The 14,468-nt window shown below is 39.5% G+C and overlaps 1 protein-coding gene across 1 annotated transcript; it reads left to right on the top strand.

The window, feature by feature from the left end:
* Positions 1-2,781: 2,781 nt before the first annotated feature.
* LOC109196954 (uncharacterized) lies at positions 2,782-14,217 on the top strand. The gene is made up of 7 exons (XM_019351642.2): positions 2,782-2,842; positions 8,719-8,760; positions 8,840-9,106; positions 9,983-10,219; positions 10,314-10,520; positions 10,925-11,036; positions 13,099-14,217. Exons 1-7 carry the CDS (start codon positions 2,812-2,814, stop codon positions 13,103-13,105), a joined length of 903 nt encoding a protein of 300 aa, XP_019207187.1. The 5' UTR covers positions 2,782-2,811; the 3' UTR covers positions 13,106-14,217.
* The last annotated feature ends 251 nt before the right edge of the window (positions 14,218-14,468 follow it).

The raw sequence follows: 14,468 nt of genomic DNA, 5'->3' as shown, positions 1-14,468 counted from the left end.
GTTTTTTGTTAAGTTGCCTAATAATTATGCACAGTAATAATCACCTGCACACACAGATATCCCCCTAAAATAGCTAAAACTAAAAACAAACTAAAAACTACTTCCAAAAACATTCAGCTTTGATATTAATGTGTTTTTTGGGTTCATTGAGAACATGGTTGTTGTTCAATAATAAAATTATTCCTCAAAAATACAACTTGCCTAATAATTCTGCACTCCCTGTAGTCTCACTCCCAAAGAGGGGAGCAACGTTTTCGTGCAACCACCCACCCTCATGCACACAAATACAAATACTTGTCATAAATCAACATAAATTGACACTGTACACACACTCATACTCACCAAACATACTCTATGGCATGGTGCTTCCTGCCAGAAACCAGTAGTTGTCAGCACGTCCCCTCCTAAGAACCTTCAATGTCTACATGCATTTAAAATTGAAAGGTGGGCACCAGCACCAGAGGTGAGGTTGAATACACAGACCATCTTCTGGATGCCATATAACGTGCCCACCCCCAAGGCCCTATATGTATGTGTTATAAGAGTATGTGCAATGTGGATGTCTAGGTTGTGGAATAAAACTGAGGCACTGGCGGTCAGAAGGGGACAGAATGGGAATGCCTCCCCTGCACCCTGGTGACACACCTGCACTCCAAGCCCTGCATGTGTGGCTGAGTGTTTTGGAGCAGGAAGAGGGAGGCAAGCTGCGGATGTGGAGGGAAGCAAAGCGGGGGGCAAGTAGCCCCTCCATGGGGCCAGCTCCCCCAGTGACCCCAGTAGGCACCCTTGTTCCCTGGAATCCACCAAGGCTCGGGGCCATGCCGGCCCATGCAGGTCTCTGCTCTCCAGCCACCTTCCCGTTGGGTCAACTCAAGTTTCTTGAGTATTCTGCTAGGGATACTGTGTAGTATGCTTTGCAAATGGAAAGGAATCCATTTATCTTGAATTAATTGGAGAATTGGAAAGTTAAACAATGTTATTTTTATAATTATGAGGTTTCTGGTTGAAGGAAGGGCCTATTCAATTAAGCAACAACTGTGTGGGATCTTACAAAATCTTATGTTTTATTTAGAGCTTGCTTTGAAGTTACTAACACTTGTTTTGAAGTGTTAGCAAAAAATAGTGCATATGTTAGTTTTCTTGATTTTTGTTTTTCTTTGGTCATAAGGGCTTTGATGTGGTACCTCTAGGTACCACAGGAGGAAATGTGGTGGATTTTTGGATGACATGTATACCTATATAACCATATCAACTGATATGGTTATATATCATTATTTCCCCTAGGGATCAATAAAGTATTCTGATTCTCATATATCTACATATATGAGGTGATCAGTGTTGGGTGTAACGCGTTACTGTAATTAAATTACTTTTCCACTGAAAAAGTAGAGTAACTGATTACTGTTCATTTTTAGGTATTTTAATTACAGTTACTTACAATGTACTTGCGTTACATTGTAAAATAATTAAACTCGCTGAATATCATTATTTAATTTCATTAATTTATCTTCTAAAGGTAAAAGTAAACTCAGCCGCTTTAACATCGCTGTAGTGCAGCTGCGCGTCATTTCGCGCCAGTTTGCTGCATAGTCGTATTCTGAAGCGGAAGATGTCGGACTCGGCTGAAGCGAGTGGCTGTTTTATGACATGGACATATTCCCGTCTCTTCACTTTTCTGAAAGGTGAGCTTAAAAAATGACTGCAGGCTACATTGTGGAAGAGATGCTACCGCTGTGAACTGTAGAGTCTCCGTCTTTAAAAAAATAAACAAATAATTATTTAAAGAGTTTAATTTCTATTGTTTGTACATGTGACGAAACGTTTCTCCCACAAAACGCTACGTCCAGATGAACAGATTCAATTTTTGGAGATATTGTTTGTACACTCAAGGTTTATAGGGATTTTAAGAAGTATTTAGTTAAATTACTTATTGAGTAATGAAGTTACTTTTCAGACACAGTAATTAGATAAGTATTTTAAATACAATATTGATTAAGTAATTAGTAATTAATTACTTTTTAAAAGTAACTTACCCAACACTGGAGGTGATACAGTAACACGGAGTTCTCCTGAATAACAGACTTTCCAGCTCTGGTAAAATCACCTTAAGGATCATTACAATACTATATAATCACACACACACACACACACACACACACACACACAGGCATTATATATTCCTCTACCCAGGAATGTTTATATCACGTGTATGATATAAGATTATGCCCCTTGCTGACTGCTTGTTGTAAGATTTCATAATTAGAATTAATGCGTGACATTTGACTGTGTTGTGAGCTATTCTGATAAGCCAAAGCAAAGGGTTATTAGAGCTCTGACTGTATCTTGTATCTACCAGTATCTTGGCCGGTACCTGACCCTGCAGCTGCTGTTTTTGGCTGGAGGACAAGGGCAAAGTTACCCAGGAGCAGGGGGTGGGGATACTGGTCCTATAAATTAAGGGGCGGGAGGACTTTGGTCTTTGCGTTGCTCTGTTGTCTGGGCTTGGCTTTGGTTGCTTTGCTCTGTGTTGTCTTGCTGATCTGTGTATGTACTTTATTGCTGTCCATATGATTCAGTGTATTAAACTCAATAAATCTACTGTCTTCCAGAGGATCTTTTTGAGTGAATTGATTTAATTAGACCCAAAATAGTCAGGGTTACTGTGAACATGACTCATGCAGTTTATTAGGGAAGTATCTCAGCCTCTCTCTGCCGAAACAGCAGCGTGACGAATGTATAGTGTTAATAGGGAAGTGGTGAAGCTTAAGGTGTCATTGGTGTCACTCTGCTGTCAGTCGTCGTCTCGACAACATGAAGATTTCATCTGTGTCTCTGCTCCTTGGTGAGTTAAACACTGAAATGCTTCACATGCTTACATTCATTCATTTATCACAGCTTCACAACACACTGAATACAGAAAACAGTTTCAGCAGTAGGAAGCTCTGAGGGTTTTTGAATCCTCTAAAATGAAATCTGTTGGAAGAGTCACTCTTCTTTTATTATTTGTCTAATTGGGTTTTATTATAGGGTTAAGGAAATACAAATAAAAGTAAATGTAATCAGGAAATATTACGGCTCACACTTATAACTCAGAGGCATCAAACAAAAGAAAAAAATCTTTTCACACAGGTGAAGCAGGACGAAAGTGTATATATCATGAGTTTAATTTCTCTCATCAACAGTTTTTGTTGCTTTTCTGGTCAGAACTTTTTTTTTTATCTTATTTTTTTTAGATTACATTTCTGACCCATTGTTTAATCTGGACTTACTCAGACAGTTGGAGCTTCATGCCCAGTTTACTGTCTTTAACATGATGACTTGTAGAGAACTCAGTCGCCTCTTTATTAAACATTGGCTTTTGCTCAGGAAACCACAGCTGCTAGCTGCATGTACCACACGTTTATCTTATATGCCTGTTATGTAGACTTCCGTTCCTCTATTAAGAGCAAGTTTTCCATTATACGGACTGAGTCTAATAAAAGGACTCGAGAATATTTTTGGTCATTTGTTTGTATGCTTTGTTATTTTGTGATGATGAGCTTCAAACAGCAGCAGAGTGAGACTCAAATATAAACTGGCAAATGAAATCAAACAGCTTCTCCAAGCTGTTCACTCAACTGCTGATGAAATCCATCAGCAAGTTACTTTAATATCATATATTTATCCATTCTGTATGTCCAACCAAAAGCAACCAATTTTACTGAATTTTACTGAATTTTATTTTTTCATTTATTTTTGCATGTGTGTTGTTGATGCCTGTGTTTAATTGAGTAATTTCTGTAACTGTGGGACACTTGCTGCTGCCTATCTTGGCCAGGTCTCCCATGAAAAAGAGGTTTTAAATCTCAATGGGATCTTCCTGTTTAAATAAAGGTTAAATAAAATAAATTTTTAAAAAAACTACCTTTCCGTTTCCATAAGCAATTCCCCAAAATTGTATTAATCTGGGCTTTCTTTAGCGGGGCGTTGGTGTTGTGAATCCAGGTGAGATCAGTGGAGATGTGGGTGCCCAGAAATCTGAAAGTGGAGAGAGATTCCACCCATTCTCCTTTTATATAGAGAGGGGAGTGGACCTATCTCCCCTGGTGCTATTAAGTCTATATACTATATATATAGTCTATATCTCCACTTCATTCAGATCAGGCTTACCAACACAGTGTTCTCAGCATATTATAGGATGGTATTATAGTCATAAACAGTTACAATATCAGACAAAGATGTCAGGAAACTTTTTTAAGTTCAGATTCTACCTGATTCCTTCTTGTACCCAATAGGTGTGAACTTTTCATTGTGGGACTGAGTTTAATAAAACAAACAGTATTTACGTTTTTGTCTAGTTACATTTAGCTGGCTCTGTCTTCCTTAATGAGGTGGAAGTGTTGATATTGGCCCAGTCACCTAAACTGGTTTATAAGGGTTTACAGACAAAAGCCTAACCAGCAGTTACGTTTATCCACGTGTATAGTTCATAGGAGCTGCAGAAAGGTGTTGGGATCATTTTATACCCTTCAAATGCTGGTTCCTTACATGGTGGCTTTGGTTCAGGAGGTAGTGCTCAGGAGCTATCACTAATCAGAAGCTCAGTGGTTCAATCTACAGCTCCCCCAGTCTGCACGCTAAAGTGCCCTCAACTGGAACCACCCTCCACCTCTTGATGCTTAATCGATGTAATCAACTTTAATTTGATGCAGTGTGGAAAAAAAAGTGCACAGAAATAAATTATTTTTCAAGAATAATTAAATAGATTCAACGTCTTTCTTCTACAGAATTGCAGACTGCACAGATGGTATCTTCCCAAAGGAAAAAGTACTATAGCTTACTAGGGTATATTAGACTTATTAGTTACTATATACAATAATGGACTTCTATACATTTAATCAGATGACCACTTTTTTTGTAAGATTCAGATATTTATTCAAAGTTTTTAAATGACATAACAAAGAAAAATATTTCTTTGTGCCCCTGACAAAACTTTGCTAGACCCGCCCCTGCACAGTTACCAGCAGTCAGCTATGTAGAAAGGGATTCTGGTGTTATTTGTCTCTCAGAAACAGTTCATAACTTCCCTTCAACTCATTCATGTCACCTAAAAGGTAAACCTGTTTCTCCATCACCTGTTCAGCTCTGATGATTCAGTAAGGACATCTCCTGGTTTCATCTGCATGTTTCCCTCTCACCACATATCCAAACAGATGACCAGCAGCTTTTACCTCCGTGGCTCCAGCAAACATCAGCTGATACTAGAAAGTAATATTAAATAAATTCTAACAACAGCTTATCACGCTTAAAGGTGCTGCTGTTGTTTATCCTCTGGTCTCCTCTTTCTAGCACAAAGTGGGCGATAAACAAACAAGAAAGACGGGAGTACAGGACAAATCGCTTCCCTTTCACCTCAATATGGAACTCCTATGGCCAGTCCAGCTGTGGCTCAATATATCAGTTGTTAAGCTTAACGTGGAAATACTAGGCAAACATTCAGGGATGAACTTACACACTTGCTTTACTTCTCTGGGATAGTTTTCAATTATTTTTCTACAATAATTAAATAGATTCAACATCTTGCCGGTGGTCTACCTGTTGGATAGACTGCCGACAGGTCTCGCAGACAACAGTCGCTCTATCATGTGACACATACTGGTCCGATGCGCCGAGCTGGGTTAGGCCAAGTAGCGTGTTTTGTGAGGTGATTATGAGATACTTCGGATCGGATTACATTTTTTATTTCTCTCCGATATCCGATCCAGTGATTTAGGACAGTATCGGACCGATTCCAGTACATAATATCGGATCGGTCCATCTCTAACTTGTACATGTGCTTTCTTGAACAGGGGGACCTTGCAGGCACTGCAGGATTTCAGTCTTTCACAGTGTAGTGTGTAGAGATGGGTATTGATAAGATTTTCACGAATCCGATTCCATTTTCGATTCTGTTTAACGATTCGATTCTTTATCGATTCTTTTTAAAAAAGGAGAACACTAAGGTCGATTAGCTTAGAACTTTGTTTTATATCTTCTCTTTGAACAAGATAGAAATTTAGGAGTAACATGACCTTACAAACCCAACAGTGAGATCTTAAGAGATCCACAGCCTACGGTTCTTCAATGGGGTGTCACAGGGTCCCCAGGAAAAAAAACTGTAAATGTAAAATGATAAAATAAATATTCTTCTGTAGCAATAACAAAGTATAACATAAATTATTCTGTAGCAATTACACAAGAATATCCAGTAATGTCCCTGCCTACAATTAAACACATTCACTTACCATCTGCTGTGGCAAATGGGTGAAAGCCTTTGACCACAAACTTAGTCACTGCTCGGTGACATTCATCTATCCTGGCCTGAAAGGAGACGCTACCGGTAGACTGCAGCGACAACTGCCAGCATCTGAGCCAGCCAGACTCTGTCTCTCTCATCATGGTCACCTAAATGCAGCGCACAGTAATGGCAGGTTTTGTAATAATGCAGATCGCGCTAACATAATATGCACTGTTAGCTGATTATTTACCTGCCGTATTAACGGGAGAGGACGTGCAAATGTTACCGCTGCTGCTGGGTTGAGATTCACGAGTCCGGAGCGGAATTAAAAACACGACATTCATTTAAGGTTATCGCGTGTTTTGTAAGCAAATGCTTTTGCATATTCGTAGTGTTTCCTCCTTTAAATGAAATATCTACTTTGCAAGTATTGCAAGTTGCCCTGTTGTCATCCGTTCTCAAAAAGTATAATCAAACTTTTGAGCATTTGAGCCACTTAGGCGCCCTGCAAGGTAAATGACGCTCCGCAACATGGTGACGTCATTCGGGGCTACTGGAGTCGATAAAATGCCAAACAATTCCAAGGAATTGAGTCGTGGTAAGTCAATCACATGACCATTTAAAGACAAAGCAACAAGATGCCAGTTTTTAAATTGTGTTGATAGGCCACGTATAACCAGAGTCATGACAAACAATATATACACGGCGTTTTTTCCTCAATAGTTTCGTCATGTTTAACGTCTAAGGACAGCACTAGCAAGCACTCTTTACTTATGAGCAAAAAACCCAAAAAACCCCTGCACTTTCGTCTTGGTTGAAAAATGCACCATGCCGACCAATCAAAAATGATATGGTAACATAACATGGTTGTTTAGGAAGAGGAGGACGTTTTAGGGAGAGAGAGAGAGAGCAGAAAAAGAGAGAGAGAGTTTTGAGATGTGAGATTTGTGACATTCAGCGTGTTTGGAGTGTGTAGTTAATGTGTTGTCTTGTGTAGTTACTGTGTAGTGTTGTGGATAGTTTTGTGTTGTGTGTCAGAACAGTAGAAACAGCAGTGATACACCTGCTGCTGTCAGACCTGCAGGTATCAGGCTGTGATGTTCTCCTTTATAGTGGACAGAAATATTTGGAGTGGCACAAATAATTTGTGTGGCATCTTACTGAATGCAGAATACCTGATGGTTATGTAAATAGTTTGAAATGGTAATTTTTAAAAAGGGGTAAAAGGTAAATGATAAAACTTGTGATTTTAAAATTGACAATTTATATTTGCATTTAAAGTTATGAAATATGATTCATTAAACATGTTTGTGGTTGTTACAGTAAAAAATATAACTTTTTCTACTCTGATTTTTATGTTTTTTGTCTGATTTTAGATCAATTGTGTTAATACAGTATGTCAAAATGAAAACATAACTGTAAATTCAGACACATGAGGTTGTGCTGAAAAGAATGATACCAAACAAGGCAAAGTAAATAGTTTTTAAAGGTAAAATGTGGAGAGAAAATCAAAAGTAGTTAAAAATGGGCAATTATACCCTGGACCCCAGAGTTCTTTTTAAAGTAACGCAATAGTTACTTTTCAAGTAATTAATTACTTTTAGAATATTGTAACTCAGTTACCAACTCAGTTACTTTTTTGAAGAAGTAACCGGTAACTGTAATTAATTACTTTTTCAAAGTAACTTGCCCAACACTGTTGATAACACACATGCATACTTTGTATTTTTTCCTTAAGTTATCCCAATTCTTTCTGGCCAGCAACAGTGTGACCTTCCCCTGCAGTCACTGAAATTATCCATGAAACTGGCTAAGTAACTAAGTAATTCCTAAATGAGTAAAGAAAATTATTTTACCTGAATATGATTGTCTCTGATGAGCCTACAATGAGAAAGGTTTTCTAACTCTTCGAGAATTAAAAATGTACAAAAAAAATTTCTGTGCCCATTTTTAGTTTTAGCGCTGTGGCGCTAGTGACCGGAAAAACATGGAAGTAAAGGCAGACTTGAACGAAGGCTAGTAGGCTGTTCAATTTCACAGTCGCTAACATCCGGCCTACCCTGCCTTTGGAGGACCCTACCTATGTGATGTAGGTAGGTAGGATCCTACATACAGCTAGGATCCTGCTGAGGATCCTTTCCCTGAATTTGGACACAGCCATAGACTTATCGTTTTTTCATTGGTGGCCAAAAAGTGTAGAGCAACTTAAAAATAACTACCAAGAGTATGTTTGTGACATGCTCATAGGGAAAATTTAGATTGGAAATCCTTTGACTGTAAAATAAATAGATAACCACTTGCTGTGTGTGGTTATAAATGATAGCATCTGGGGTGTATATGACGGCTAGAGAAGTGCCACCAACCAGAGGTTGGAATTAGAGTGAAACTTACGACCCTGTGGTCATAATGTTTAATTTCCTTTAGTCTTCTGACCTTCAGTGACCTCTGACCTCCATTTGCAGGTGTGTGTGTGCTGCTGCTGTCTGCACTGACTGTTTCTGCAGGTGAGTAGATGCAGTGCACCATGGTCCAGGACAAACACTGAGTGTAAACACTGATAGAAACTGTCCGTCTGTCCTCCAGTCTCTCTGACCGTCAGTCCAAACCTGCAGCAGTTCTTCACAGGAGCCTCAGTGTCTCTGACATGTGAAGGTCAGCTGGGCTCTGATGGATGGACGGTGAAGAGGGACACAGGAAGTGAGAATGAGTCATGTGGAGCAGGTGGGCGGGGCTTTGGGAGGATAAATGGTTCATCCTGTTTTTTGGATGAGTTCAAGCCAATCAGTGGAGTTTACTGGTGTGAAGGTGAAGCTGGAGAGAAGAGTGAAGAAGTCAACATCACTGTATCAGGTAATGAAGTCATTCATCTAATCATCAGACTAACAGCACACTGTTATACCACCTCTACATCACTCTGTAGCTGTGTCCAAATTCATGGGCTGCATCCTCCTGAGGACCCGGCCTTCGCGGTCTACGTGGGCCGGGTCCTCAGAAGGTCGGGTAGGCCAGAAGTAAACGGCTGGGGAAATTGGACGGTCTAGCCTTCAGATTTGCGTCACCGCTGTCTTGGTGGAGTTTAATAAACTCGGCCTCTGCTATCTAAAATATAACAGGACACTGGCGTAAATTCTCGACCATCTCACACTTCTGTTTAATCAGTTTTCTGTTTGACGTTTATTCAGCTGTGTGAAAACCAAGGAGGAACCCACCCGGGGGATTAATAAAGTTTTATTTTATCTAATCTAATCTAATAACTTTAATCTCAGCCAAACCGATTTACTCATGAACAAATAAAACACTGAAAAAAAGACAAACAATAACATTTTTAGGTTGTCTAAGTGACTTATATATTACGTTTAACCTGAGTAGCAAAAGTCCGCGGTGATCTGAAAATGATGTGCCGGGAGTTGTGCCGTTCTCGGCGGCTTCAGTGACCCCCGAGCTCTCGGCTAGCTATCGAGCTGGTGGATAACAGACGTCGCCCAGCCAAACTGGAGTTTGGCTGGGCTGCGCTATGAATTCTGGGATATGGTGGGCCACGAAGGACACACCCGACCCATCCTTCAAATTCGGGGAAAAGGAGGACGCATTTGTCGGCTGCATTCGGAGGAGTCTACGAATTTGGACAGCCTTCGGCGCGTCGCTGTGACGTAATCGGTCTACAAATGCGGCCTCAGGAGGATGCAGCCCATGAATTTGGACACAGCTTGTGTTTCTTTTCTTCAGATAAACCTGTGATCCTGGAGATCCCTGCACTTCCTGTGAGGACAGGAAGTGATGTCACTCTACGCTGTAAGAAGAAAACTGGTGGCACAGCTGCAGCTTATTTCTACTGTAATGGACGTCCTGTTAGACCTAAATCAGAGAAAAACATCACCATTAATGTGCAGCAGTCTGAAGGTCTCTACTGGTGTTCTACTGATGATTTTGGATCATCTCCTCAGAGCTTTCTGAGGGTCAGAGGTCAGAACACTCCCATCATTTCCTGTTTAAAGCCAATCTGCTGGGCTGACGATAAACTTAAAACTTAAACTCAGCTTCATCATCTCTCCTGCAGGTCCTCCTACACCAACCTCTGTTACTACAACAACAACCTGTGTTACAACAACAGCAACCCTATCAACAAACTCCAGTTTTACTACTCGTGTTCCTCGTCCTCTTCCCCGCTCCTCCTTCATCATCCCACTTGTAGCTACTGTTGGTTCTCTGATACTTGTGATTCTGATTCTGGTTGTACTTCAGCTTCAATGGAATAAACACACAGGTATGGAGTCTGTCTCAAACTTTCATTTAAAGTCCTAATCTCAGGCATGTCCAGACAGCTTCCATCACAGTTTCTATTTTTACTCCCTAGAAAATAGATTTGGACTAAAACAGGACAGATACAAATACCAGTTTGGGTTGTTGTTGTTTTTTCCTTTCCTGGTTGACAGTCACTTGTTCTGTTGTACAAGAACAGTCTGTGGTCTTATCATTCTTATGTTGCCTTTATGGCTTTACTTAGTCCAGAATAAGTTTTTTCTTCCAACTCTTGTGCATGTTACATCAGACTGTCTTTGAAGGGTGACAGCTTCCAAACATCCTACAGCAGTGAAGTGATCAGCTGCTCCTTCAGTATGATTTTCAGTGTATTTGCCATTATTCATTCACATCACTTCATCTCTGCAGGGAGACACCAGTTAGCTCCTACAAATGATGTCACTTATGCTGAGGTCACCAGTAGAGCGTCTACCAATAAGATGCCAGTCAGCCAACCAGAAGTTATTTACTCCAGTCTGAGGTAAACACTACAGGTATGCATTCACCTGTGAACTAGCTGGTTACTTAAATGAGAGAAAAAAGTTAAACCTAAAGGTTTTTTTAAATTCGGGTTATAAAATGTGGTTACTGAAATTTTTTTTCTCAAATGTATCAAAATAAAAGAAAGTAGAACATGAATGCTCTTTTCCTCTTTTCTCAGGAAAACATGTCACTGGTTTCACATTTGAACCTATACTGTGGTCAGTTCACTGTTTATTAAAATAAGGCAATCAGCAGTGTCAGACAGAGATGTGGAAAGACAGGAAATTCATTGGTTTAAAGAGACTGAACCACTGTGGGGGATGTGATTCGATTGGATGTGAGTAAATTCAGATTAATGTGTATGACACAGTTTAACAGGAGCTATTGAAAATAATTTGAGAGGATTTGGTATGTTTTTAATCCAGATTTATTTCATCAAAAATAAAGCTGAGAAGCACAAGTTGGTCACATAAAACGAAGTATATCAAAAATCAACAATTGTATTTGGGGCAGGGTGATGCTAGCAGAGGTTGGGTCTGTAGCTCAAAAAATCACCTCTTACTTTAGTCAAGATTTTGGGACTACCAGGAGAAGCTGGTTCAGTGACCTTGAGCATTTCTAAGGCCAGTTGTGCTGTGACGTACTTTAGACACTATTAATATAGTATTTCTTTTATTGTTCTGAGACATAAAAATAGTAGACTACGCCATATTTTAAAAACCTCAACCACTTTTTAAGACTCTGCTGAGTCACCAAGGTCTAAAATACGACCTGAACCACTCTGTCTTTGGTGTCCACAATGGTTTGGGTCACTGTGCGAGAAGCAGCAGTCAGATGTAAATGCACATAAACAGTGAAGTCTGAGTCAGCAGTAGCTCGTCGTTCCTGGAGACAAGCATTCATTTTAGCCACATCAGATCACGTGCTGCTTGTGTGGTTAACTGATGAGAGAAGCTGAAATCGGTGTGTGACAGAGCTTCTTTGTTGTGACCAGTGGGAAATGATCAAAGGTAAAACACATGGTGTCATAAACCATGAAGTGTTTTATGTGTTTAAGTTCAGTTTAACAGCCATGTGAATGTTGTGGCCTGTGTTTTACACTAATAAGAAAGAAAATTTAACAGTATCTGACTGCAGAGTCCAGAGAGTGCATGTCAGCAGATACTGAACATGAAAGTATGCTGAACTGGATCAAATTCATATTGAAAATGTAATAGCATGGTGTGAAACAACAGTAAACTAGCTTGAATGGAAGACGAGTGGGAAGATAAAGACGCAGAGGTGAATGTGTAAAGTAACACAAGTCTTTCCTTCAGGTACATGTAGAGCCAGTCAGTGAGGCCAGCATATTCATACTAATGAGGTGCTGTGATTGAGCAAAGGAAGAAGTAAAGTTACAGCATAGCGAGTGATGTTCTTAACTTTCTTTGATGTCGTTATCTTTTTATGATTTTAAACTTTGAAGTGAAATAAAATAAAAAAGAACTCAATTTCATATTTTCTCATATTTCATTTAATTTATATTTTTTCTGTAGTATTATCAATAAATCAAAAAATAACTTGAATTCAGGTGAAAAAAAAGGGTTGATGGGAAATTAAAGTTCAATGAGGCAAAAATGAACCCCGGATATTCAGTCACTCACTGGTATGTTTTTGTCTTTATGGTGTTGCCTCAGACCCAAAAAAACCCAAAGCACACATAACAAATGCTAACATGATCACTCAGACAGCTGAGGACACAGGTAGGCAAGATGAACATGTATTGCTGATGTCCTGTTGTCATTATATAACTACAAACAGTCACATATACAATAATACTGTGTTTCATGTCTAAAGCATAGAATACAGAGTGAAACAGATTATTTGGAAACACCACAGGGCTGAAGTATTTTTTCTCTAAACTTCAGGTTAAGTCTTAGGTACTTAATTGTTTTCTGGTCTGTCAGAAAGTTTCATATATTTGTTACATATACATACATTTTTAGGTTTTAGGTTTGTTGGTAGTTGGTAGCACAGTAAATTACTCAACCATCACTTACTCAACTGTCCCCTTTTTACAGGAGGTGAAGGAACCACAGACACCACAGAAGAAGTTAGAATGTGAAAGAAATGACAAGTCTTTCTGTGTAAACAGGAAGCTGAGGACAGACCTGCATATGTCCTGTGGACACGTTTCACTGTGTCAGTCTCACCGTGGGAACATTTACAGAGAGTCATCAGCTTCCTCCTTTCTTCATTCACTTCCATTTAATCCAATGAATGGAGTCATGGTGGCAGCAAGTGGGGAAGATGTCCTGTTTCCTGTTCCTCCTGTGGAACCAGGATTGATGAGGAACTGAAGAAATCAAACTGCTGCTGGTTTGATTCTCTGCAGCTTGAACTGTGACAAAGGTCTTCTGCGAGGTGAAGAGTCGTCACTCTCAGGAGCTGCTTCCATCATTTCAAACTGATCAATACTCTGAACTTATTAACTCTCATGTTTGACACAGAGTGTCCTGTGATGGGCCTCAGTCTTTGACCTTTATTTTTTGTGTTTTCTATGGACTATGTGTTTATTTGTTCTCTTGTTTGGATGTTTCCAACAACCTTTGTTCTATATCGGTGTCTCTTAAGCTCAGGTTCCATAATTTGTCAGAGTCTTCATTATTTATATTTCTTATTCTCTATTTCTTGTTGCTCATGTTCATTTCCTTTGTGTCCAGTCTGTGCCAGCCTCTTCTCAATGTTTTGTTATTCTTTCAGTATCTCTGGTCACGTACTTGTGTCTTTCTGTTCTCTGTGTTCGTCTGTTTTTTCTGTGTTCTGTCTCATGTCTCTCTGTGTTTCAAATTCCATCCCTGTGATTTCTCCCTTCATGTTCATCTCTCTGTATTTTTACTTGTTTGTCCCCTCAGTCAGTCATGTCTCAGTGTGTTTATTCTCCGTTCACATATATTAGTCTTGGTCTCTGTGTTTGTATTTCCTGTGTTATTTTTATAGTCTCTCACCCTATGTGTGCTGTACTAGGTTTTGCTTTGAAAAGTCCTACATATTTGTTTAATATGTGCATTAAAGGGCATAACCTGGTCAACAATTACTTGCTTCAACTCAAAGCTGGCCAGTTGGACAGGAAACAAAACAAGATGTTATTTACATATGAGCATCACACTTGAACTCAAATACACAAAGAATCACCTAATAGTAGAAAACAGTTTCAAACCTGCAGGATTAAAGTGGTGAAAGTTTTTTTTCCCCATGATTTAAATTTGTCTCATAAACATCCAAAACCTGCTGAAAGTTCAGAACTTTGAATCTAATGGAGTAAAGTCGAACATGTAGTGAGACTGAGTCAGTGAGCTGAAGCTTCATGCCCAGTTAGTGTCTGTAACATGACGCCTGAACATGAAGGTAGACGACCTCTTTACATCAAACAGGAAACCACAGCTGCTGT

This window comes from Oreochromis niloticus, linkage group LG3 (assembly GCF_001858045.2).
Source record: "Oreochromis niloticus isolate F11D_XX linkage group LG3, O_niloticus_UMD_NMBU, whole genome shotgun sequence".
Taxonomy (NCBI): domain Eukaryota; kingdom Metazoa; phylum Chordata; class Actinopteri; order Cichliformes; family Cichlidae; genus Oreochromis; species Oreochromis niloticus.
This window is presented reverse-complemented; position numbering and strand designations above follow the sequence as displayed.

Bases quoted from the DNA above. Each gene is read 5' to 3' on its own strand.
- LOC109196954 (XM_019351642.2), top strand. From the start codon at position 2,812: ATGAAGATTTCATCTGTGTCTCTGCTCCTTG. The intron at 8,761-8,839 runs GTGAGTAGATGC...TCTGTCCTCCAG, and splicing joins TGCACTGACTGTTTCTGCAG to TCTCTCTGACCGTCAGTCCA. The intron at 10,521-10,924 runs GTATGGAGTCTG...TCATCTCTGCAG, and splicing joins TCAATGGAATAAACACACAG to GGAGACACCAGTTAGCTCCT.